At 39.5% G+C, this 26,691-nt stretch overlaps 1 protein-coding gene across 1 annotated transcript in view; it reads right to left on the minus strand.

Annotated features, from left to right (window-relative positions):
• Nucleotides 1-2,502: 2,502 nt before the first annotated feature.
• The window catches only part of atp1b3a (ATPase Na+/K+ transporting subunit beta 3a), a 46,431-nt gene continuing 22,242 nt past the window's right edge, over nt 2,503-26,691 (minus strand). The window contains exons 3-7 of the mRNA XM_063045437.1: nt 14,790-14,897; nt 14,514-14,707; nt 14,372-14,428; nt 7,818-7,895; nt 2,503-3,205 (exon numbers count right to left, since the gene is read on the minus strand). Coding sequence (XP_062901507.1) covers nt 3,038-3,205; nt 7,818-7,895; nt 14,372-14,428; nt 14,514-14,707; nt 14,790-14,897 — 605 coding nt within the window. The 3' untranslated portion in view covers nt 2,503-3,037. The remainder of the gene's footprint in view (nt 3,206-7,817; nt 7,896-14,371; nt 14,429-14,513; nt 14,708-14,789; nt 14,898-26,691) is intronic.

Here is a 26,691-nt window from a genome sequence, read left to right on the forward strand (position 1 = left end):
GAAATTTCACTGGAAAGCAGGTCTGATATACGCGAGTCTGTGACTGCAAGTCTGAGAGTCCTGAACCAAGGACTCCGGAGGCAGCCCGTCCAGGGGTTGGCGGCCTGTATGAGGAGGGGGGAGGGGGTTGAGGAAGGAAAGGGGATTGTTTTTGCTGTTGTTTTGATTTATTGCAGCCGGTGTTGCTTGTGTTGTTTTGCTGAACACTATATTGGTGGCAGATTGTGTGGAGCCACTTGCAGGCTGCTCCCAACACATCCTTGTGTTGTGTTGGTTGTTAACATAAATGACACGTTTTGCTGCATGTGTCGATGTACATATGACAGATAAATGAATCTGAGTTCAATTTTGATTGTAATAAGTGAAAAACAATTACAATTTCCATGAGCCACCCAAAGTAGGTGTGAGAAGATTAGTTTCAGCAGATCCACAAACTGCGTCTGAGCCAGGTTTGCTTTTGGCTCTAGCCACTGCCTCCAAAATACGCATTCCTTGTATCTTTTGATATTGGAAATGTAGTTTGAACATATTCAATATTCCATTAGCACAAACACCACTTCATAATTATAGCCGTGAAATCAGCTGTTGTAAAGTTTGAATGATCTAGTAATGTCTGTTGTTATAAAATTATATAAAACAGTTGGGCATTTTTAATAGCAATAAGAAGTAGAATTATGAAGTGTTCTAGAACAGATGTAAAAGGAGCACATCTGTGGTAAAGAGTTGCATGCTAATTAGTTTAGTATGAGAGGCAGTTCACTTAAGTTAAAGAAATCTACGGCGGAAACTTCATGTGGTAAACTGCAATTTTATCATAGGTCTGATTTGGCTTTGCTAGGGAAGTCTCCCTGCACGATGCCCACAATAGATCGGCAGGCACATGAATGAGGACATGCAGGAGGAACTCAGCAGGTCAGGCAGCATTTTACAGAGGGAAATGTACGGTGCATATTTCATGTCATCTTGACAGTTCCAGTGTTCCATGAAATAGGCTCGTGGGCACTCAGTTACGTAATATATTTAAGGCAGTGACTAGTTGTTTCTGGGGCATTAGAGGAATCAAGGGATATAGGATTTGTGCGGGAAAGCACACTGAAATAAAAGATCATCCACAATCCACAGGGAGGAGGTACAGAGACCTGAAGATGCACACTCAGCAATTCAAGAACAGCTTCTCCCCCTCTACTTTTATTCTTTAATTTCTGTTTTACACTACTTAAGTTAATTCATTTTTTTCTACATTTATCATGTATTGCATTGTACTGCTGCCGCAAAGTTAAGAAATTTCACAACATGTGTGGTGATATTAAACCTGATTCAGATCTGCGATTCAGATTCAGAATATGTAAATCTAAAAAGAAATTGCCAATATCTGAAATGATGGAAACACAGCAGATTAGACAGCAATAGGAAGAGATACAGAATTAGGATCTCAGGCCATGTTCGCTTCATCAGGACAGGCAGGAGAGAGATAGAAGTAATTTGTTTTAAGTTGCACCTTGTCAGGAAAGCATTATCAACCTGAAACATCAACCCTCTTTCATTTTCCAAAGGTAGTCCCTGACTTGTTGAGTGTCCCCAGCTTTTTCAGATAATGTGAATATGCTTTGATAAATTTTGCATGCATTAATCCTCCACATGCAACAAGTTGCTAAATTTGAGTAATACATATAATATTTTAATAGTTAAATTGTAATTTACTTGAAAAGAAATATGAATCTAGTTCCCAAGTAGAAGATGTCTGTATCCCAGATATTCCTTGTGTTCCATTTGAGTCGACTCCAACCTGATGGCATGAATATCAATTTCTCCTGGTAAAAAACATTCTCCCACCCCACCCCCCCTTCACCTATTCCCCACTGTAATATTTTACCTCATCTCACCTGATTATTACCTTGTCCTGGGTCCCCTCCTCCTTCCCTTTCTCATACTGTCATCTCTGCTCTCCTATCAGATTCCTTCTTCTCCAGCCCTTGACCTTTCTCACCCACCTGGCTTCACCTATCACCTTCCGGCTAGCCCCCTTCCCCTTGCCCCACCTTTTCATTCTGGCATCTTCCCCCTTCCTTCTCAGTCCTGAGGAGGGGTCTCGGCCTGAGATGTCGACTGTCTGTTCATTTTCATGGATGCTGCCTCACATCCTGAGTTCCTCCGGCATTCTGTGTGTTGCTGTGAATTTCTAGCATCTTGCTGTCTCCCAAGTGCTTGTATATATGTAGAGGCATAAATCAGGCACTTCTAATCTGGGAAGAAGCTGTACTTAATGAATCACGGTAAGTGTTATATCAATATACACAAGGTAGAGTTCCCCGCATTAATGCATTTTCTTTCAAACTAAGTGCATGTGGTTAAAGTGCTATCTGTGCAGCTCTCCCACTCATTCAATGATTTCTGTTAGATCGACTGAACTACTTTTAAGAGTCCATGCTCAGAGAAGATATATTTTGCAAAGTTTTCAAAATAATGATGCCAAACTGCACCCTAAAAAAATTTAAAATCCAGTTTTCTTTTATTTTATTTTATTCATACAGGTTTTAAGGCATCTGCACGAAAGACATAATTCTGCAAAGGTTATAAAATCATTTATGGTCAGCCTGTGTTATCTCTGATCTTGCTTCCTAAATGTTTCATTCGTATTCTACGTGAACGTTAACCTGTGTTAAATCCATTAAATATGTACACAGCAACAGCACATTAAGCTTTAGACATTCACTTGGAGCAAAAATCACAGCACAAAAACGACAAAGACCGCCATTATTCAAAGTTAAGTAGAGCTATTTACAGGTCCCTTATTATGGCATGATGTCTTATATGTGCATAAACTGGTCCAACAGGGGGCTGGGCAGGGGCAAGGCAGGCAGCTATGTATTTAGGATTTATTTTAATACTTGATATCTGGAAGCACATGATGCCACCATAGAATGCCATCTAGCTCATACCCCCCTTCAAAGTGGTCACACATCTAAAATGGCAGGTCCAGCGCATTATAACAAAACAAGACAACAGAGTAGTCATCGTGCAAGCTCGTCCATTCATGCTATTCTGTTACATGAACTCTGAAAGCTACCCGGCCCAAGAACCTGTCTCGATCATCATTATTCTTCAGATTGGTACCAGTTATCTTGCATTCAATCATTAACTCCTTGTTGGTGTCATTGGCGCCCAGCATTAGTTTTACAGCAACCAGAGGCTGGGAATAGTTAACCTACAAAGCGGAACACAAAAGCAAAGATTAGGCATTTCAGTACCTGCATGTCCCCTCTTCAGGATTCCCACTGGATTTGAGGTGGTGATAGAATTCTCCTAATTCAGAGGAAGCGAACCAGCTACTTTTCATTTATCATGAGAGCAACAATAATCACTGACATGGTACCATAACATCGAGCATTAACGCTTTAGAACGGCAGCGACCTGGGTTCAATTCCCACCGCTGTCTGTCAGAAGTCTGTACGTTCGCCTTGCGACCACGTGGGTTTCCTCTGGGTGCTCCGATTTCCTCCCACATTCCAAAGATGTACTGGTCAGGAAGGATTAGTTAGTACTCGGCATGCCAGAAACGTGGCAACACTTGCGGACTTCTCCTGCACAAACGACGCATTTCACTGCATTTTTCAATGTATATGTGACAAATAACGCTAATCTATCTTAAGTACAAGACAGGAACAGTTGCTTTGACCCTTCACATCCACACACAGTGTTTTGCCCATCTATGTAAAGCCAATTTGCCCACAATAGGTCACTGCCTTGCCTGACTAAACATCTCTTCCCCCCACCCCCTGCACTTTAAACATACGACCTCTTGTGTTTGATATCATTACCGGCGACAACAGGATTCTATCCTAACTGGGTGACAAAGATGATAGCTGAGGATAGGGCATTGAATATCCTGTCCTGATCCAGATTTTCAATCCATCTCATCCTTTCCTCCCTTAGACACCACTCACTCCACCAAGCTCTTGCAGCATATTGTTGCAGTAGGGTATTGGATGTTTTCTACGTGAAATTCAGTAAGGCATCTGACAAGGTCAACATGGTCAGCTGATTCAGAAAATTAAAATCACATGGGATCCATGGCGAGTTGGTAAATTGGGTACAAAACTGGTCACAGTAGATACAAGTGGTAGAGGGTGTTTCATTATGATTAATGGTGTTCCATAAGAATTAGTATACAGTATAATGATCTAGATGACAATGCAAGTGACTTCATTCATAAGTTAGCACGCGACATAAAAATTAGTGGAGATACGGGAAGTGAGGATGGTTATCAAAGCATATAGCAGGATATAGATTAGTTGGAAACATGGGTGAGGAAATAGCAAATGGAGTTTAACAAAGACACAAGGAACTGCAAATGATGGAAATCTGGAGTGATGGATAAAGCTGGAGAAACCGAGCAGGTCAGGCAGCAACTACAAAGGGAAATATACAGTCAATATTTCACCCTGAGACCCTTCATCAGGACTGGAGGAGTGTGAAATGTTGCATCTTGGGAGGTCAAATAGAGGAGGGAAGTAGACAGTAAAAAGGGGCATTGATGTTCAGAAAGGTCTTGTGGTGCAAGTCCATTGTTCCTTACGTGAATACAACAGTAATGAAGGTAAACAGCATTTATTGATCAGGGCAATGAGTATGAAAGTCATATTGCATACTATCATTGCGTCAAATTTAGAATAGTCTGTGCAATTCAGGTCGCTAAACAGGCAGGATGGGAAATTTTGGAAAAGGTGCAGAAGGTACCATAGATTTGGACAGGGAAAGGAGAAGACAATGGAAAATATTTAATTGGGGCAGAGGTAATTATGATGCTATTAGATACGAACTAGGGAGCATAAATTGGAACTAGAAATGAACAACTGAACATGGAGGTTGTTTAGGTGCACGTGAATGGGGTTCTAGATAGATGTGTCCCATTGAGGCAAAGAAAGGATGGTAGGGGTGAAGGAATGATGGTTGACAAAAGATGTGAAACATCTAGTCAAGATGAAGAAAGAAGCATACTTAACAATTAAGAAGCAAGAGAGAGAAAATGTCACCTGGAAGGAGATTAAGATGGGAACTGGAGAGCTAGAAGGGGAACATAAGGCCTTGGCGAGTAGGATTAAGGAAAACCTAAGGCTTTCCACACATACAGGAAGAACAGAAGGATGTCTAGAGAGAGGGTAGGATGAATCAGGGATTTTAAAAAAAAGGAAACGTGCCTGGAGTCAGAGTAGGCGGGGGAAGTGCTCAATGAATATTTTGCTTCAGTGCTCACCAGTGAGAGGGATCTTGAAAAATTGGAGGTCAGCATACTACAGGCTAATATGCTGGAACATGTCAACTTTTTTTTAAAAAAAAGGACATGCTGGAGGTTTTGAAAACCATCTGAATAGACAAGTCCCTGGGGCCAGATGGGATATGCCCCAAGTTACTACAAACAACAATGGAAGAGATTGCTGCGCCTTTGGTGATGTTTTTTTTGCAGCCTCTCTGGCCACAGGAGTAGTACCAGAAGTTTGGAGAATGGCAAGTTATCCCTTATTCAAGAAAGGTAATAGGGAGTATCCTGGGAAGTACAGACCAGAGAGTCTTACATCAGTGGTGGGCAAAGTATTGCAGAGGATTCTTAGAGATGGGATTTGCGGGTATTTGGAGAAGCATAGTCTGACTGGGGATAGTCAACACAGCTTGGTGAGGGGCAGTTATGCCTCACAAGCTTGATTAAATTCTTTTGAAGAAGTGAGAAAACAAATCGATGAAGATAAAGCAGTGGATGTGGTATATATGGATTTTAGGAATGCGTTTGACAAGGCTCCCCATAGTAGGCTCACTCAGAAAGTCAGGAAACATGGGATACAGGGAGATTTGGCTGTGTGGATTCAGAAATGGCTTGCTCACAGAAAGCGGAGAATGGTAATGGATGGAGCGTATTCTGCCTGTATGTAGGTCAGTGACCAGTAGTGGATCTGTCTTGCTCTTTGAGTTTGTTATAAACGACTTGGATAAGGAATTGGAAGGGTAGGTTACTAAGTTTGTAAATGACATGGAGGTTGGTGGTGTTGTGGATAGTGTGGAAAGTCGTAAGTTACAATGGGACACTGATACAGTGCTGAGATGAGAAGTGTCAGATGGAGTTCAATCTGGAAAAGAGTGTTAAGTGATTCACTTTGGAAGGTCAAACCTGAAGGTAGAATACAAGGTTGATGGCAGGATTCTTGGCAGTGTGGAGGAATGGAAGGATCTTGTGGTCCATGTCCACAGATCCCTCAAAGTTGCCGATCAAATTGAAAGGGTGGTTAAGGAAGCATATTCTGTTGACCTTCATTAGGTGGGATATTAAGCCATGAGATAATGTTGCAGCACCATAAAACTGATTAGATCACACTGGGACACAATGTTCAGTTCTGCTCACCTCATTATAGGAAGAATGTGGAAGCTTTAGAGAAGGAGCAGATTAGATTTACCTGGATGCTGTCTGGATTAGAGAGCATGTGTTAGGAAGAAAGTTTGAGCGAGCTAGGGGTTTTCTCTTAGAAGCAAAGGAGGGTGAGTGGAACTTGATACAAGATGATATACTTGGTATACAAGATGATAAGAAGCATAGAGTGGACAGCCAGTGCTTTTACCCCAGGACAGAAGTGTTCCTCTCCCCCCCAACCCAGAGCTTGGTAAGTGCTTTGAATGCACTGCCAGGGGTGATGGTAGAGTCAGATACATTAATGACATTTAAGAGTCTCTTGGGTACATGGATGAAAAGAAAAATGGAGGGCTATCTGGGAGGGAAGGTGATTTAAATTGATCTTGGATTAGGTTAAAAGGCCAGCACAAAATCATGCACCATGTTGCCCATACTGTGCTTTACTATTGTATGTTCTATACTCTAAGAGGTTTACCAGGATGCTGCCTGGATTCGAGTGAATGAACTATCGGGAAAGACTGGATAAGCTTGAATAGTTTGGAGAGGTTGAGGAATCAGCTGATGATGTATATAAAACTAGGAGAAGTATAGACAGGGTAGATCAGGGATTCCCAACCCAAGGTCCACAGACCCCTTGCTTAGGGGCATTGGTCCATGGCACCTAAAAGGTTGGGAACTCCTGGGATAGATAGAGTCTTTTTACCAGGGTGGAAATATCAAGTACCAGGAACACAGGCTGAATTTGAGAGAGGAATGTTTAAAGGAGATATGTGAGGCAATTTTTAAAATTTAAATAGTGAGGAGGTGCCTGTACTGTATTGTTAAGGATATGGTAAAATCAGATATGATAGCAATATTAAAAAGGTATTTAGATGACACATGGCCAGGCAGGGAATAGAGCAATCTGTAGGGAAGTGGGTTAATTAGACTAGAATCATATTCAGCACAGACATAGTGAGCTAAAGGATGTGTTCCTGTGCTACACTGTTCTATGCCTCTTATAGTTTTAATTCAGGTCACCCCTCTGCTTTATTTGCTCCAGGAGAAGCAAATATTGCCTACCCAATCTCTTCCCATAAATAAAGTCCTTCCATCCAGGCAACATCTTGGCGTTTCTCCTCTGCACTCACTCCAGCACAACCACATCCTTCCTATAATGAGGCAACTAGAACTGTGACAGTGTTCCAAAGTAAAATCTCTGCAAAAAGGAGTCCCTTAGTCCATTGGAGCAGTCATTCAGATGACTTGCAGATTTGTGACATAAAACACTTAGCTAATAAAAACACGATTAATGGACTTCAAATATAGATTTTCCCAGCACGTGCAGTCAAGAGAACTGCAAAAATTATACTGATAACTTAACAAGTCTCAAAAAACAACAGAACATTCAAAAATAACAGTAAAGTTGAAGTGAACTTACGTGGGCTTTTTTGCCATAATACGGAAAGTACATTTTATCAAATGATCCGAAGTACTGCATATCCACGTTTGGTTCTTTCTGCATAAAGACAAAATAGTTGTTTAGATCTCTCATTATAGTCAGTTACAATCACCCTATTGTTCAGGGCACCTTCAACACAAAGACAACAGTTCATAACTTATTACACACTGGAAGAAATAACACATTCAGGACTTACCAGCAGTGCTGCCATCCACGTGAATGAGTGAGTATTTTATCCATTCTTTAAAATTCATTACAGATACTCTGATCCAAAGATAAAACCTACTTCTTTTCCCATTACAGATTCATACAGGTCAACTGCACCTTTAATGTAGTTATGTACATGTATTGAACTCGCATGTGCAAAAATCATAACTACCTGAAACCTGTCCACTAGCCTTGTTACTAAAGATTAGTACATGGACTGAAGAGCTATGTTGTAGAGGACTTATGTAAATTAATGTTGCTCTGTAAGCCATTCCAAAAGCAGGACAGGAGAAGAGGAGTCATCATTGAGGAAAGCAAAGTGTTAAACAACTCTGGGTTGAGGCAAAGAGAAAGATTATTTCTGCTAACTTTAACTTATGGTCTTTGCAGAAGAAAATAGTCTCCCTAAAGTTATGCTTCTTTTGTGTGGAACATTAAAACCTGGACTTGCTGCAAATTTTGAAGTTATTACTCATTGAGTGCAAGACCCTGAAAGTACAAGAGATTTTACTTGATTGAAAGTTTACAGTGTAGAGATAAAAAGAAGTATTTAAAAAGCAATATACAATAACTCAATGTTATATTCAGCAAATATCGATAAGTATGTTAAAATTTTAAAAGCCAAATACATACAGTATTTGGAACTAAAATTGTACAAGGTTATCAGGAACAGAATAGTTGAAAATAGCTTTACAAAATGGACAAAATTTCTAACTTAATGGTTTTAGAATCCACCTATAATGAGTTACCCAACAGGCAGCAATGTAACTGGAATGCTAGATACAGATATTTTTAATTGGAGGATACAGATTCAAAACATTTAAATTTGCCATCCTAACTATTTAAAATATTCCTTAAACCAAAATATTTTCTGAAGCATTTTGAAAGAGTTGGGCATTTTCTGTGGAGAGCCAGAGATTTATATGTAGTTGTTGATGTGAAAACAAACCTCCTAATTCAGTGATTTCATGCTACTTAACTTTAACTTCAGCTATAGTTTCCAAGCAGTCACTTACGGTTACCTCAGAAAGGACTATACGAGCAAACATTTATGTTGTGTATTTAATATCTCAATAATATGTGAATAATTTTGCATATATATTGATTAAGCATTCTTGTTTGTTTAACTAATTCATCATGGATTATATGTATAAATGCATGAAGCACATGTCATCACGCTACCACGTAATACGTATGCGCCTTGCTTAAAGTAAACGTGAAGTTAGACTTACATTCCGGACTCCCATGTCTTCATTTGAATTAGTTTAATGTTTTGAATTTACAAAACATAACATTGGCGATGAGGTATTTTAAAAATGAACCTGAGGTGGCTAGCGACCTGTTGAAGCGCAGTGAGACGTTCAAACTTAAAAAAAAATGCAGCCCAGCATGTGTTCTTTGGAAGGGAAGACACAATTGAGTTTAAAAAAGTAAGAAAACAGAAGAATTCATGAGTTCATAAAGAGTGAGTACTGGGTGATAATAATTATAAAATAAAAAGAGCAGAGATGGCTGGCTACAGCAGAAAAACAGACATATTTCATTACACAACAGATAACTGGACTTTATATACTGAGCAAATTGACAAGTATTTTGAAGCAAATTAAATTGCCAGCAATAAATGAGTACCAATTTTGCGGAGTGCATTGGGTTTAAAGGCATACAGTCTTCTTCAAAGTTTAACGACTCCAGCCACACTAGCAGAAATGAGCTTTGATGATATTGTCAAAGTAATGCAGGAACATTTAGAACTGAAACCATTGCTGATTACAGAAGACTTTAGGTTTCATAAATGAAATCAAAAAGATTGGGAATCCATTTCAGCGAACAAGGCTGAATTAAAGAAGCTGTCTGAGCTTGTCAGTTCGGATGCATTGAGAGATTATTTAGTTTCCGGAATCTTAAAAAAAAGCATTCAAAAAAATGGCTCATAAATGAAGCACACCTTACATTTAAAAGTGCAGTGTTTCAATGGAAACTGCAGAGATGCAATTGAGTTGCAGTCAGGAATGAAAACGAGAATGAACAAAATTGTATCCTCTAAACAGAAACCAGTCTGGCCAAACAAATTGTGTTACCATTGTGGCAGGGGCTTGCATACACCAGACCAATGCAGGTTTAAAGGCAAAACTTGTACAAAATGAGACAAAGTAGGACACATACAAAGAGATGTCGGGCAGACAAAAATAAATGGACTACACAGGGAAAAAAAAGTCAAGTTGCATTTTCAATAAGAGCACTAATTTGTATACTGTTGATGAAAAATCTGATAATGTTGAGAGTGACACAGGACTGAGTACCCTTGAGATTTATAACGTGAAAACCAACAACAGACAAGCAACATGACTTACACCAGAAGTGAAAGGCAAATTAATTAAAATGGAATTAGACTCTGCTTCAGCTGTTTCAGTCATTTCACAAAATCAGTTTGAGGGGCATTTCAAAAATACCAAATTGAAGCCTACAGATATTCAGCTAAGAACTTATACAGGAGAAAAGACAACTCCTGTGGGAATGACATTCGTAACTGTGAAATACAACAACCAACAAGCCACATTGAGCTTGCATGTGGTAAAAACAGGAGGACCAGCATAGTGGGGATGTGAGTGGTTCAGGCAACTAAAACTTGATTGGAGATCCTTCCAGTATTTGCATGCAATATTCCCTGTAATGAAGGCAATTGAAAGTGAATTAAGAAAGGTACTAGATGACGCCACAACTGTCTCCATGCCGAACACTATGAATTATTTCCCAACAGAGGACAACTAAGTGTTGGTACTAAACTCTGTGCCTCTGTTTGGAAAGGATATTGGACCAAGGGAGGACCATGATGCTCCGAGGAATTGTGAAAGTGACGAAAGCAGTGTTCTGACTACAATAGGTTTTGTAGGTAACCTATCTGAGAAAGCCTCTGATACATTAATCAGGCAGTTATTTGTGAAATGTGTCTTGGTTTTAAGCTGGATGAGAGTTCAAAGAGATTCAGGAAGGTTGCAGACATTTGTCTTTTGTGAGTACAAAGAACCAGAATCGACTCTGCATGAACTTCATGGGAGACAAAAAGCTGCTTGTAACAGTGGATGCAAAGACCAAGGCCCAACTGACAAATGGAAGGCCAAAAAGCAAGGAGTCAATAGAGATATGAAAACAGAGGATCCGTCAGATGGGGAAACCAGGAGGAGAGATTAGATCGTAAAGGGAGCAAATGAAAGATTAATAAGAGAAACTCCAGTGAACTAAATGCACCTTCCCAAGATCAAAATGCACAAACTAGAAGAGAAAAGGAAGAAGAAAGGTGGCTACCACTGTCAGGAGCACTTCCTGCAGTCTCAGAGACAACTCCTGTAACCACCATGGAGGAGCCCAGAAAATGAGATTGTTCTCACTGGCCAGGCAGTGTGATTCCCTAGTCAGGAAAGACATTATCAACACAAGAACAAGAAATCCTCCACATTGATAAAATGGGACAATTTAAAATTTCTATGCTGTGGATGTCTGTATATAGTAGTTGTATTATAAAATATATGGCGTATATAGTTGAGATGCATTCTCTATTGAGTTGGAGTTTATAGCTAAGCAGGGAGGAGTGTTGTGTACTTAATATTCCAATAATATGATTAATTATATATATACACAATTACACATTCTTGTTCATTTAAATAATACATTACTTGTTACATATATAAATATGTGAATTGCATACATCATCATGCTACCACGTGATTCGTTCTCTTTGGGCCTCTTCTACACATTGTGATTAACTGTTGAAGCAGTCAATTTGCCTTTGACAATCTTCCCCTTAAAGAGGTAGCAACACCAGCCTTTGCATCTTTTCAGCAGAAGTTTGGGTTGGGCGAGGGGGCAAAGGAGGTTGGCAGGGGATGCATCCTGTATATTGATGAAGTAGGGTATGGGAGTCTGGGTGGGGAGAGAGAAAGGAGAATCAAATGCAAGCCCTGAAAATTCGAAGGAAAGTACTTGTTCCTCCAGGCTCAATAGACAAGTGATGAGCTGAAAAACAAATTTCAAACCACTTGCCTAGGTTAAGGAAAAGCAGTATGGCAGGAATACTAGGGTGCATACCTTTGCATTTGCATCATCAAATTTACACTCCACCCCCAACCAACATGCTGTACCACTTTACCGAGGCTTGGCCTACAGATATGTTATCCATGAGTTTAAAGAGAGGATATAATTAGAAAAAGTTGAATCCAAAGCATATATCAGGATTGTACTAAATGGTATTCCTAGCTGGAGGGAGGTGGAGACAGGGTATGGAATATGCACCCATAGTTCCCCCCACCCCACTTCCATCCCACCTTCCTCTAGTGTCAGTAAAGACACTGGTTACTATAGATTCACAGTCCAAACCAAAGAGCAGGCTTCAGGTTTCACAACAGACATTCAGAGGCTACAGAAATGTTCCTGGAAAGTCTTAATGCTGCACTTTCTGCATTAACAATTTCCGCCTCAAAATGCTGCCTGGCCCAAGTACTTATGACCCTGTGTCCTTATACTCAGCATGAACCATCTGACCACTTTATTCCTAGGAGGGAAACAGGGAGAGAGGAATCGCAAGGTCTTGTCAACCTCTATTAACCAGCAGCTCAATCAAGTACAGCAAAACCTGAATCCTACAAAGATAATGGCCTAAAAAGAGTGAAACAAGAATTACTTTTTTTTGAGTGACATTGCTTAATGTAGGTGGGATAGACCTAAAGTAAGTGAATATGAAGAAACTAATGCAAGTTAATCTGTGTATGCTAAAATTGATTGTATTTTGAAAAATTAAATAACATTTCGTTCATTTTAAAGGTAAAATATAATTTTACTTACCACAATATTCCTCGTGGCAGTGGAACTGCTTACCTCTTCTGGTACATCTTACTTTCATTCTTTCTTGATCTGCCTCAGTCTTTCTATTTCTGATCTATTATTTACTATAGACACCTGTATCTCCAAATCTACCAATGCTGCTCACTGCTTAAGCAAATACTTGCACACTTCTGCACCCTTACTGTGTCCTTCCCATAATCATTTAACTCCCAGCTGGCATGGAAAGACTTGAAGGTTCAACTCTTTAATAAGTTCAGGAGGAATCTTGATTCCTTATTACTGGGCAGCTGAGACAGATGCTCAGTATGAAGCAAAACTAGAAGCTAATTTAATCAAGAGAGCAGGGACTAATAACCATACAAGCATTATCGGTCAACTAATTGAAATGAATTAAAGCAGATCTACAGGACATGAATGGACAACTATAGAAAAGAAAAACCTCTTGATATCTAGATGCAAATTGAAATTGATTTTATTCCAATATATACAAATATCCACATATGAAATTATATTAATACTAAATTATAATTGCATATTAGCTAACTTCAAATTTTCTCCGTCAGTTAACCAAAAGTTAAGGAATTTTTATGTAATATAAGGTCATAAGACATAGGAACAGAATTAAGCCATTCTGCCCATTAAGTCTGTTCCGCCATTCCATCATGGCTGAATTATTATTTCTCTCAACCCCATTCTTCTGCCTTCTCCCTGTAACCTTCGACACCCTGATTAACCAAGAAACTAATCAGCCTTTGCCTGAAATATCACAAATTCTAAAATAAAATTCCAGCATTATAAATCTCTGATAATAAGATATTTTATACAAATTACATATACAGTATACATATACATAAAATATATGTGCCAATGTCTAATACTGTTAAACACAAACCATTTCAGGACTGTAGGAAAGACTGCAGAACATGGCTGCATCTGGTCCTGGACAATGCAAAGTCTTCAGCTTGTGGTCATGCCAGGAGGCTTTAGGTCAGGCAGATCAGAAAATAAGAGTATTAAAATTAAAAGTTCAAAAATACCAAAAAAAGAGAAATAATTTAAGTTTTGGATGTAGCGTTTAAAACTGGAAGCAGTGGGCATACTAGCAAAGCTGCTTCTAAAAGTGGCAATTCTGAATCAATTTGCCAAGTTCATATTGCTAAAGTTCTGAAGTTTAACATCTAAAAGATTCTTCCGCATACTTAATCCTATATTAAGTTCATGTTGCTAATGTAGTGAATTTCTGAAGTTAAAGATTTGAAAAATTCTTCCACAAACTTAGTCCTATATTAAAAATGAAAACAGTTTCACTGGATTTGCTGGGGGAAAGAGGTTGGCGGGATTAGGTGTTGGCATTCAGGGGGAAAAAGGTGAACAACCACAGGTGTCTAACCAATTATGTCCAATTTTAGCCAAGACACGGAAGGCACATCTAAAGTTACAAAAAGATTTAACAAGAAGAGAACCCAACACACAATCAGTTTACAACTAACCTTAGACGTACAGTTCACTGTAGGATTACTTCCTGCACCTACTTCTAGTCCAATTATCTAGAACAGAACAGATCACAACAATGAGCTCCCAAAAGCAGATGGTTCAACAACATTTCCAAGCAGATACTTGAGAGGTACTTACCCTATTCATTTTAACAAGGACACATGGTTTTCCCTCACTATAGCCAAAACTCCCATTATTTGTTCCAGAACATTCACCAAGCACCGTGCGGTTAAATTGACAGGCCTTTTTCTCCAATATATTTTCAGGCTGTGTAAGATACTTTCCAGGATGGCAAAAAATATTCTTTTGTGCTTGTATCAAATCATCATAAGCTATTTAAAAAGAAGTATCTCAGTAAATGTGAACAATGCACAAAAAAAACATTGGAAACATTTTAACTCAATCAATACTTACGCTTTAGAAAGCCGTCAAGAGCTGCCACATATTTTTCATAAGATTTAGAGTCAGATTTGTTAAATACAATTTCTAGGGAGGATCCTACTTTTGGCCTAATCATAAGACCTGTAAGTAAAGGAAATATTTCAATAAGCATATCTGATTATACAACAAATTACATATTGGAAACTTCTTTAACATTCAATTGCATTCCTTATGGGAAAGATTTGAACGCCTTCTATGCACGCTTTGAAAGGGAGAACACAGCTACAGCTGTGAAGATCCCTGCTGCACCTGATGACCCTGTGATCTCTGTCTCAGAGGCTGATGTTAGACTGTATTTAAAGAGAGTGAACTCTTGCTAGGCAGAAGGTCCCAGACTGTATTTAAAGAGAGTGAACCCTCGCAAGGCAGAAGGTCCCAATGGAGTACCTGGTAAGGCTCTGAAAACCCGTGCCAACCAACTAGCAGGAGTATTCAAGGACATTTTCAACCTCTCACTGCTATGGGCAGAAGTTCCCACTTGCTTCAAAAAGGCAACAATTATACCAGTGCCAAAGAAGAATAATGTGGGCTACCTTAACAACTATCGTCTAGTTGCACTCGCATCAACAGTGATGAACAGTGATGAAATGCTTTGAGAGGTTGGTTATGACTAGACGAACTGCTGCCTCAGCAAGGACCTGGACCCACTGCTATTTGCCTGTTGTGCCTATGGTCACAATAGGTCAACGGGAGACACAATCTCCATGGCACGTCACATGGCTTTAGACCACCTGGACAACACAAACACCTATGTCAGGATGCTGTTCATCGACTATAGCTCAGCATTTAAGACCATCATTCCCAAAATCCTGATTGAGAAGTTGCAGAACCTGGGCCTCTGTACCTCCCTCTGTAATTGGATCCTCAACTTCCTAACTTGAAGACCACAATCCGTGCGGATTGGTGATAACATACCCTCTTCACTGACAATCAACACTGGTGCACTGCAGGGGTGTGTGCTTAGCCCACTGCTCTACTCTCTGTATACACATGACTGTGTGGCTAGGCATAGCTCAAATACAATCTACAAATTTGTTGACGATACAGCCATTGTTGATAGAATCTCAGGTGGTGACGAGAGGGCGTACAGGAGGGAGATATGCCAACTAGTGGAATGGTGCCGCAGCAACAACCTGGCACTCAACGTCAGTAAGACGGAAGAGCTGATTGTGGACTTCAGGTAAGATGAAGGAACACATACCAATCCTCGTAGAGGGATCAGAAGTAGAGAGTGTGAGCAGCTTCAAGTTCCTGGCTGTCAAGATCTCTGAGGAGCTAACCTGGTCCAACATATTGATGTAGTCATAAAGGCGGCAAGACAGCGGCTAAACTTTATTAGGAGTTTGAAGCGATTTGGCATGTCAACAAATACACTCAAAAACTTCTATAGTTGTACCGTGGAGAGCATTCTGACAGGCTGCATCACTGTCTGGTATAGAGGGGCTACTGCACAGGACCCAAAGAAGCTGTAGAAGGTTGTAAATCTAGTCAGCACCATCTTGGGCACAAGCCTACAAAGTACCCAGGACATTTTTAGGGAGCAGTGTCTCAGAAAGGCAGCGTCCATTATGAAAGACCTCCAGCACCCAGGGCATGCCCTTTTCTCACTGTTACCATCAGGTAGGAGATACAGAAGCCTGAAGGCACACACTCAGCGATTCAGGAACAGCTTCTTCCCCTCTGCCCTCCGATTCCTAAATGGACTTTGAAGCTTTGGACACTACCTCACTTTTTAAAAATATACAGTATTTGTATTTTTGTACATTTTAAAATAATATTCAATATACATAATTAATTTACTTGTTTATTATGTTTTATTTTATTTATTATTATTTTTTCTCTCTGCCAGATTATGTATTGCATTGAACTGCTGCTGCTGCTAAGTTAACAAATTTCACGTCACATGCCAGTGATAATAAACCTGATTCTGATTCTAATGTCAAAAGTTTCTTAACTGTTATGAACTGTACATTTGATGTTTGTTTTGCACTGTATAAACCTCTTCTTTTTACTGTTTTTTTTGTTGTTGCATTGTAGAAATTTATTTAAAAATTAATTTTTAAAAGTTTAAGGTTTCACCAAAACTAAGCATTTTTAAAGATTGTTTATTGTCATACTGGTTGGTAACCATTTAATAAAAAAAAATACTTTTTATAAGATTTGTGATTTTTAAACAAACATGTATTTTCACACTCACTGGCAGAAAGTGGTATAGCAGCTAAACTAACGGTTTATCACCTTTTTCACTTTTCATTGGCCAAGTACTATCTCATTACCCACATGATGTAATTGTTTTAATTATGTAGCCTATTCACTAATTTATCTCTATCTAAGGAAATTCTTTATCTAATCTATAAAATTGATAGATTTTTCAGAGGCATCATTTATACCCCTTTGCATTAATTCCCCTCTTGGCATCGTTTCTCAGCTGTTTATTTAGTTTGCTTAGTATTTGTATGTCTGTAGTCTACAATAAATTGAAATCTTGGAATTAAGTCTGTTCGCCATTTTTTGGCTCTTGGAAGAACCCTAAGGATCAGAAATTAAGCAGAGATCCAATATACTTCAGTACAAGAGTGTAAAGAAAATCAAATGACTGTTACTCCAGATCCGATGCAGCATAAAAAATGAACAGTAAGCATAAAGAACACAAATGTAAGTATAAAAGTAAACCTGTAAAACGCAATGTGCAAGCAACTTTAATACATAGACTGCTTGTATGTACATAAAGTGACATTAGGTGATGTGTATGTAGTGGTGGTGTATATAAATGTATTTAAGTGTTGCTCAGCCTAACGGCTTGGGGGAAGTAACAGGTTTTGAATAGAGTGGTTCTGCATGGATGCTGTGTAGCCTCTTCCCTGATGGGAGAGGGGCAACAGTCTGCCAGCAGGGTGGGCAGGATCCTTCGTGATATTACCAGTCATTTTCCACCAGCTTTCTGTATATTTGCTGGTAAGTAGACTGGTGCTGGTAATGCATCGCCTTAGAAAGTTAAAATCCATAATACTGCTTTTTACAGCAGGAGCTGAAACACAATAACCACATTATTTTGAAACATTCTGGGAATTTGACTGGGCACCTTGTGACAGAAGTCACCCCTGCACCTTGACACAATTTCTGCCTCAAGGTGCACAGTATGATGTCCTTCGTGTGGGGGGTTTCTTTTGGAACACCGATTCAAATTATAGGTGGAACCCGAAACCAAATCAATGCTAGACGGGGGTCCATTTTAGGCAAGTTCCTTTACTCTCAGCTTTCCAGCTGCACATTATCTCAGACCGACCCCAATGACCACTACCCATTGTTACTGCTGGCCACCTAGTGCTTAGACCTCAGTATCCTAATTCCAAAAGGGCAATGATTACTGAATCCTCATTCCTTCAAATCCACCAGCACTGCAGATAGGCCCTCATTCTTTTCCAGCCTCCACAAATAAATTTCTAGAGCTGTGTCAATCACACTGAGATCACCGTAGTCACGTCTTGAAATGAAAGTGAACATACAGTGAAAAGTTGTCACAGTAAAATGCAGAAAGCATTTTAAGGTGGGATAAATCTTCAAACTGCTGGCAACCTTCCATGTATGCAAGATAATTTATAGGCACCCTTCAACCTTCAGTTGAAGTGAATTAACAGATTCTGGAAAGAGTCTGCCATAAATGTCACAAATGAAAATATCACAGGCCATGACAAAGTATGACCTATAGTTTGGTGGCCTTTCGGTGCTGACCTCCACTTTAGAATTGTTGGAATTATGTTCATCCCATTTCACAACCAATGTTGTGATTTGCTTCTGTCATAGCTACAGTATAATCAGCATCGAAGAGTTCCATGTCTCTTTTACCAACATCCTTAAAGTGGATGCTTTGGACACCCCGCTAGTCATTTGGTTTGACTGCCTTTCCAAGTAGTTTATTGCTGAGGATGTGGCCATCTTTCATCCACTGCACATGCCTGAGCCAGTGAAGACCTCGAACTCAATGAACGCTGGGGTCCTTGGCTTTTTAATTCCTGAAAGGACAGCTGTGTTGGAAACATTTTCCTTCAGTGAGATGCTAAGAACACTACAAAGACTGAGGATGGAAATTGTTGACCTCTCTTTTTGGTTTGGCAGCTGTACATAGTCCATGCTTACCACTGTACCTCAAGATTCTTTGACTGCAGACCTTATTGAACAGTATGTCAATCCCAAGAAGGTGCATCTTATTCTTGAAAGATACACTACGATATTTATTGTCTAGCAAGCTACAGTATTTCAGAATTCAAAAGAAAAGGGTATGAGAATACACCAGTGCAGACATCCCTAATTTCTCCTGTGGTCTAAAATAAAGTTAATGGCTTGCACACAGTAGAGGCTGTCTCACTTAAGTTTTAGTGCTACAGAGAAATTCTTAATCCACAAGCAGTGATCCTGACCCTCTTAGTCTCCAATTTCCAAACCTGGTCATCTGTACTACATTCTGCTCACTGATCAACCTCACTATTGAACGCCAATCTTGTTCTACTCTAACAAAAAACTTTGGTGTTAATTTTTTTGGATAATTTAATTATTATTGTATTAATAAATACCTACAGGAGAGTTAAGAAACCCCAGTGAACATAGTAAACCATTAATCTTTCATACCTGGTCATTCAGGAAGATGGGCTGATGTCAGAGCAAGGCTTTCTACATAATGCCGCACTGAAAACACGGTAAAAGCTTTGAATAGTTTCTAACCAACAGACATTATTTTATTTCATCAACACGAATGCTGATTTTGTTAAACATTGCAGGTGAGAAATTAAATTTTTTTGGAAAAACATTACAAGAATAAAATTGATGGACAAGGGTTTTCTTTTAAAGTTTTATTTTAGAGATACAACACAACCCTTCCAACCCTACAAGCCACACTGCCCAGCAGCCCTCCTATTTGATAGTAACCCAATCACAGGACAATTTTCAATGATCAATTAACCTCCTAACTGGTATATCTTTGGACTGTAGGAGGAAACCCATGCAGTTCACGAGGAGAACATACCTTACAGACGCCACCAGAATTGAACTCCAAAATGCCCTGAGCTGTAACTGTGTCACAAGAACCACTACACTGCCATGTCGTCAAACCCTTGAAACACAATTAACTTTAAATTAGCCAGATCACACCCACAGTATTGCGTGTAAACTGCAGAAAATGCTCACTATCCTGCAAACTATCAACAGTACAACTGTGCTACCTTCTATCTGTCCATCTGTGAAAGATTACGCAGTTCTCACATTGGTCTAATTAGGCTCCTCAAAATCCACAAAGCCAAGTTTGTCATCTTATTCCAAAGGAACACTTAAACCATCAGTATCCTAATTTTCTGAGACAGTTGAAAATGAATCACCAAAGGCATGAATAAAAGATGAGGTCTTGCTCATTTTAATCCAGATTGAATATATTGTAATGACTTAACTTTGCTGACTGCTCAAGTCAAAATGACAACTTTGATTAGAAGTAGCCTTAGTTTACATAAACCTACAGGCTTAACTGTTTTTTCAGAACCTGGACCTGTCAAAACAGCATAGAAATCTGCAGCACTGTACTTTAAAGCATTTTTTAATGCAAGAATACATATTTTTTATTTCACTTGTCCAAGGATAGTCCAAATGGCAGCAACATGAGCTTTAAAAAATTATTTTAGAAACACAAAATGTTAAGAACTTCTGACACATCGCTCTCCCCTCCCCCAACAACCTAAAGGAGTGCTCTTGACGTCAGTGGATAATGAGTTTTTAAACTAGTGTTACATAACAAATAAATTCAGTTCACACTGAAAAAATAAAAAGCACCAAGACAACTAATTTTTATTGTGCTCTCCAGGAGGATAAACAAGCCGATAATAACTGCATTTCTCAGAGTCACCCTGTCAAATCATACATTGAAAACATCTGACCTTCCACTGGAAATTAGACACATCGTGCCATTATTCCTGACTAGGCAGTCACGCCACAATTTATCTTGTATTTCATAGCTGCTGCTATTACAATCATTTAGGAGCAGTTTCCAACGATGGCAATTCAACGTTAAATTGCATGATTACATAATCCAAAGGTTATTTGAATGAAGTATCTTAAATTTCTTATTATAAATTAAGGCAATAAAACTACAAAGATTCAAAATACCCAAGACATCTTCAGAGTCATGGAACGGTACCTAGCCTTGTGCGATGCTGCATATCTGATGTGATGTGCCTGCAAGTTTCTCATTGCACCTGTGCATTTGAGTATTTCTGCACATGACAATAAACTCAACTGTTGGCTTTTAAACCACAAGACACAGAAGCCGAATTAGGCAGTTTGGCTCATCAAATCTGTTCCGCCATTCCATCATGGCTGATTTATTATCTCTCAACCCCATTCTCTTGCCTTCCCCCCACAACTTTTGATGCCTGACTAATCAAGAACCTATCAACCTCCACCGTTAATTATACCCAATGACTTGGCCTGCACAACTGTCTGCAGAAGAGAATTCCACAAATTCACCACCCTCTGGCTAAAGAAATTTTTCTCATCAAAATTCAGAGACTGTTCCCTCTGGTCCTAAACTCCCCCATAAAAGGAAACATCCTTTTCACATCCATTCTATCCAGACCCTTCCATATTCAATAGGTTTCAATGAGATCCCCCCTCATTCTTCTAACTCCAACAAGTAAAGCCCCAAGCAATCAAGATCTCCTCATAGATTAACCTTTTCATTCCTACGATCATTCTCATGAACCTCTTCTGGACCCTCTCCAATGCCAGCACATCTTTTTTTAGATAAGGAGCTGAAAACTGCTCACAATTTTGCCGTCTGACTAATGCCTTATAAACCCTCAGCATCACATCCCTGCTTTTGTATTTTAGTCCTCTCGGAATGAATGTTAACATTGCATTTGTCTTCCTTACCACTGACTCAACCTGCTATTTAACCTTTAAAGAATCCTGCACAAGGACTCCCAAGTCCCTCTGCATCACTGATTTCCCCTCCATTTAGAAAATATTCCACACCTTTATTCCTTCTACCAAAGTGCACGACCATGCGCTTCCCTACACTGTATTCCATATGCCGCTTCTTTGCCCATTCTCCAAATCCAAGTCCTTCTTCCTCAACATTGTCTACCCCTCCACTTTACCTCTGCATTGTCTACACACCTGGTCACAAAGCCATTAATTCCTGCACCCCTGACATACAACATGAAAAGAAGTGGTCCCAACACTGACCCCCGGCACACCACTAGTCACTCCCAGCCAACCAAAAAGGCCTCCTTTATTCCCATTCTTTCCCTCCTGCCAATCAGCCAATGCTCCGTCCATGCTAGTACATTTCCTGTAATACTAACAGCTCTTAACTCGTTAAGCAGCCTCATGTGTGACACCTTGTGAAAGGCCTTCTGAAAATCCAAATAAACATCCACTGACTCTACTTTGTCTACTCTTCCTGCTTTTTCCTCCAAGAATTCCAACAGATTTGTCAGGCAAGATTTCCACTTTAGAAAACCATGATGACTTGGGTCTATTTTATCACATGCCTCCAAGTACTCCAGTACCTCATCCTTAATAAAAGACTCCAACATCTTTCCAACTACTGAAGTCAGGCTAACTGGCCTATAACCTCCTTTCTTCTGCCTTCCTCTCTTCTTAAAGTGGAGTGACATTTGCAATTTTGATATTTTCAATAGTTAATACAAGTAATTTGAAGCTTGTGTACAGAATAGACAGCACAGACCTTTTGTCAAATCCATGTTTTGGAGAGGTTCTCCAAGTGGAAAGCAGAGATTACACTTAGTCTGTACTATACTGTAGCCAAACGGACAGCTGTCTAATCACCACACAATGCCATTTGCAAACCCTTCCTGAATGAGCATTGCACTGAATTATGGCTGGGCAAACAAGATAAAACACCAAGAAGTAGCAACAGGCTCTCTTTCTGAGCTTGCTTGCCCCATTAAAAGACAGATTTGTTATCCAATTATATTTATTCCTGAGAACTAAAGGGGCAACTCCAGAATATTATCGATTTTAATCAACCAAGCTGAATTTGAAAACAAAAAGAGTTGCTTTTGTGCTTTTTAGTTTTTTTCAATGTGAACTGAATTTGTCTGATGTAAAATTCTCATCCAGGTATAAAATTTAAATTAGAAAATATTGTAAACTCTAATACACATTATCATATAGCAAATTTAAAGTTGATTTCCTCCCCCCCCCGGCAATTTCAAATAAGAAATAATTCAAAATCCTTTGCTCCAAGTTATTCTCCAAGGAAATTATTCAAAGTTATACAGTGTCCTTAGTAACCTCAATATATCCCAAAACAATTTGAGCCCCAAGGTTTAATTATTGATGCAGTTATCTCTAGACTACAAATTGTTTATGGGGAAACATCGTCTTTTAAAAATAGGAGTTACTGACATCCCCATCAGTCAGATAAAAATTTGGGAAGTGGTTGTCAACAAGGATCTAGCCTGAGACCACTGTGGCCAAAACAATGTGGATTCAGGAGTCAAAATACGTTATCAAAATTTGCAGACAGTGTGTTGCAAAGATAGTGAATGGAAAAGCTGAACAAAATACAACAAGGTATGCAATTAAAAAATTTAATAAAGATTAATGGGACAACAGATACAAAATAAATGAGGCATTGGAGCAGAGATCTAGTTTTAATTTCTCAATACAGGAATCAGAAAACTTATATTAAACTTGGAGTTTGGAGTACTGTGTATGTTTTGGTCTTCATATTTTAAAATAGGATATAATGCCATGTAAGATGCAAACATGTTTTACAAGAATACCACTGTTTTGTGTGTAAACTAGGGGTTGTGCTCCAGGGTAGGTTGAAGTATGACTTGATCCTGAACTTTAACTGTATGTCTTGTTTGCACTTACAGGGCAAACTAGAAACAGAGGTGGGGAGAACTAAACATTAGTATAGCTTATGGACACCAGAGAATAAGACAAGCTTTGTTGAGCAAATGTCCTCCACCGTAATGCAGCAACTTTTCTTCAGGAATGTACCTCTCATAATTGACCATTTAATTATGGTCAGATCGACCATTCAATCTCTATGTCACCCTCTTTCATTAAGATATATAGTTTCGATCAGCTAATGAAATCACCAACACAGTGAGGACACCCATTTAAAAAAATCAAGTATTGATCTCTCATTATTTGGCAAAATGAGCACTGGCTTTGCACCTGGCCAAAGAATGTTATCTCAAAAAACGTTAACACCATTGCAGCAAGAGAGCAGGAGCGCAAAAAGGAGAAAGCCAATCAAAAAGATGAATTAAACTATCAAATATTCAGAAGGTAATATGTTCAGCAAACAAAGCACATGATTAGAAAGCAAGAGACTCTCCATGAGACGAGGCTAACTGAAGAACACCCATAGAGAAAGAAGATTCCTGCAGTTTCACCAGGAACACACATCAAAGTTGCTGGTGAATGCAGCAGGCCAGGCAGCATCTCTAGGAAGAGGTACAGTTGACGTTTCAGGCCGAGACCCTTCGTCAGGACTAACTGAAGGAAGAGTTAGTAAGAGATTTGAAAGTGGGAGGGGGAGGGGGAGATGCAAAATGATAGGAGAAGACAGGAGGGGGAGGGATGGAGCCAAGAGCTGGACAGGTGATTGGCAAAGGGGATATGAGAGGATCATGGGACAGGAGGTCCGGGGAGAAAGACAAAGGCGGGGGGGAACCCAGAGGATGGGCAAGGGGTATAGTCAGAGGGACAGAGGGAGAAAAAGGAGAGTGAGAGAAAGAATGTGTGTATAAAAATAAATAACGGATGGGGTACAAGGGGGAGGTGGGGCATTAGCGGAAGTTAGAGAAGTCGATGTTCATGCTATCAGGTTGGAGGCTACCCAGACGGAGTATAAGGTGTTGTTCCTCCAACCTGAGTGTGGCTTCATCTTTACAGTAGAGGAGGCCGTGGATAGACATGTCAGAATGGGAATGGGATGTGGAATTAAAATGTGTGGCCACTGGGAGATCCTGCTTTCTCTGGCAGACAGAGCGTAGGTGTTCAGCAAAGCAGTCTCCCAGTCTGCGTCGGGTCTCGCCAATAGAAGGCCACATCGGGAGCACCGGAAATCTGCTTGAGAAACCCTTACCAGTTTAGATTTGGAACAGGAGTCCAAAAGCAAAAGTATAGATGCAGAAAATTTGAGAGCAAAATAGAAAAATCAGGATAAAAGGTCATTAACCTGAAACAATAGCTCTGTTTCTCTCTCCACAGATGCTGCCTGAGCTGCTAAGTATTTCCAGTATTTACTGTTTTCATTTTAGATTTGGAGCAGGCTTGGGGACTCCATTTATTTCAACGGAGAGGAACAGTTGCAAGGTATATATAGGCAAGTTATAGCTAATCTATATCTTGTTACAATTAATTGAGTTAAATGTATTTTAAAATTTCTTAAGTATTTCCTAGTGTTAAAAAGATTTATTTTATCAATATCTAAACTTCAATAGTGTTGAAAGTTTATGAGTATCAGAGGCATTTATAAATATTCAAACTGTCATTTTTGAATGGCTTTGAATCTCAAAATGTGGCTTCAGAGAAAATACATCAACTTAGTTCATACAATAAACCCATTAAACCATAAGACATAGGAGCAGTATCAAGCCATTTGGTCCATTGAGTCTGCTCCACCATTCCATCATGGCTGATTTATTATCCCTCTCAACCTCATTCACTTGCCTTCTCCCCACAACCCTTGACATCCTTACTAATCAAGAATCTATCAACCTGAATTTAAATATACCCAATCACTTCGCCTCCACAGGTGCATGTGGCAATGAGTTCCACAGATTCACCATCCTCTGGCTAAAGCTATTCTTCCTCATCACCGTTCTAAAGGGACATCTTTGTATTCTGAGGCTGTGCCCTCTGGTCCTAGACTCCCCTACTATAGGAAACATCTTCTCCACATTCACTCTAGGCCTTTCAATATTCGATAGGTTTCAATAGGATCTCACCTCATTTTTCTAAACTCCAGTGGGTAAAGGCCCAGAGCAATCAAACGTTCCTCATACATTATCATTTGTATTCCTGGAGTCATTTTCATGAACATCCTCTGGACCTGTCGAATGCCCAAAGGTGCCCAAAACTGCTCACAATACTCCAAGTACTGTCTGGTCAATGCCTTATGAAGCCTCAGCATTAAATTCTTGCATTTATCTTCTAAGCCTCTTGTAATGAATGCTAACATTGCATTTGCATTCTCAGAGCCAATTTCTGTATAGTATCATTCCGTTTCCTTACCTGTACTGAAAGATCATCAGTTCAACAGTGTCTTAACATAGCAAGACTCAATCAATAACAAGATAGTTGCCATTCCATTTGTGTATTTGAATCCTAGGATGTTCTTTTACCATAATTAGATGCAAGTATCCTGCTATTAGTCCACATAGTGTAGTGGGCTGTATCTCAAATAATGGTGAGTCAGAGTATGGGAAGGAGGTAGAAAGCTTAGTGATATGATGTCAAGACCACAACCTCTTCCTCCATGTCAGTGAACAAAAGAACTGGTTATTGACTTCAGAAAGGGGGCAGTGCACATCCTCCTGTCTACATAAATGGTGCTGAGGTTGAGAGTGTCAAGTTCCAGGGTGTGAACATCAGCAATAGCCTGACTTGGTCCAATCATGTTGATGTCACGGCCAAGAAAGCTCACCAATCCCTCTACTTCCTCAGAAAGGTACAGAAATTTGCTACATTCCCATCGACCCTTACCAGTTTTTCTTGATGCACCATAGAAAGCATTCTGTCTGGATGCATTAAAGGTTGGTATTGCAACAGTTCTGCACATGACCATAAGGAACTGAAGAGCTGTGGACACAGCTCATCACATCATGGGAACCAGACGCCCCTT

This window comes from Mobula hypostoma, chromosome 4, assembly GCF_963921235.1.
Source record: "Mobula hypostoma chromosome 4, sMobHyp1.1, whole genome shotgun sequence".
Taxonomy (NCBI): domain Eukaryota; kingdom Metazoa; phylum Chordata; class Chondrichthyes; order Myliobatiformes; family Myliobatidae; genus Mobula; species Mobula hypostoma.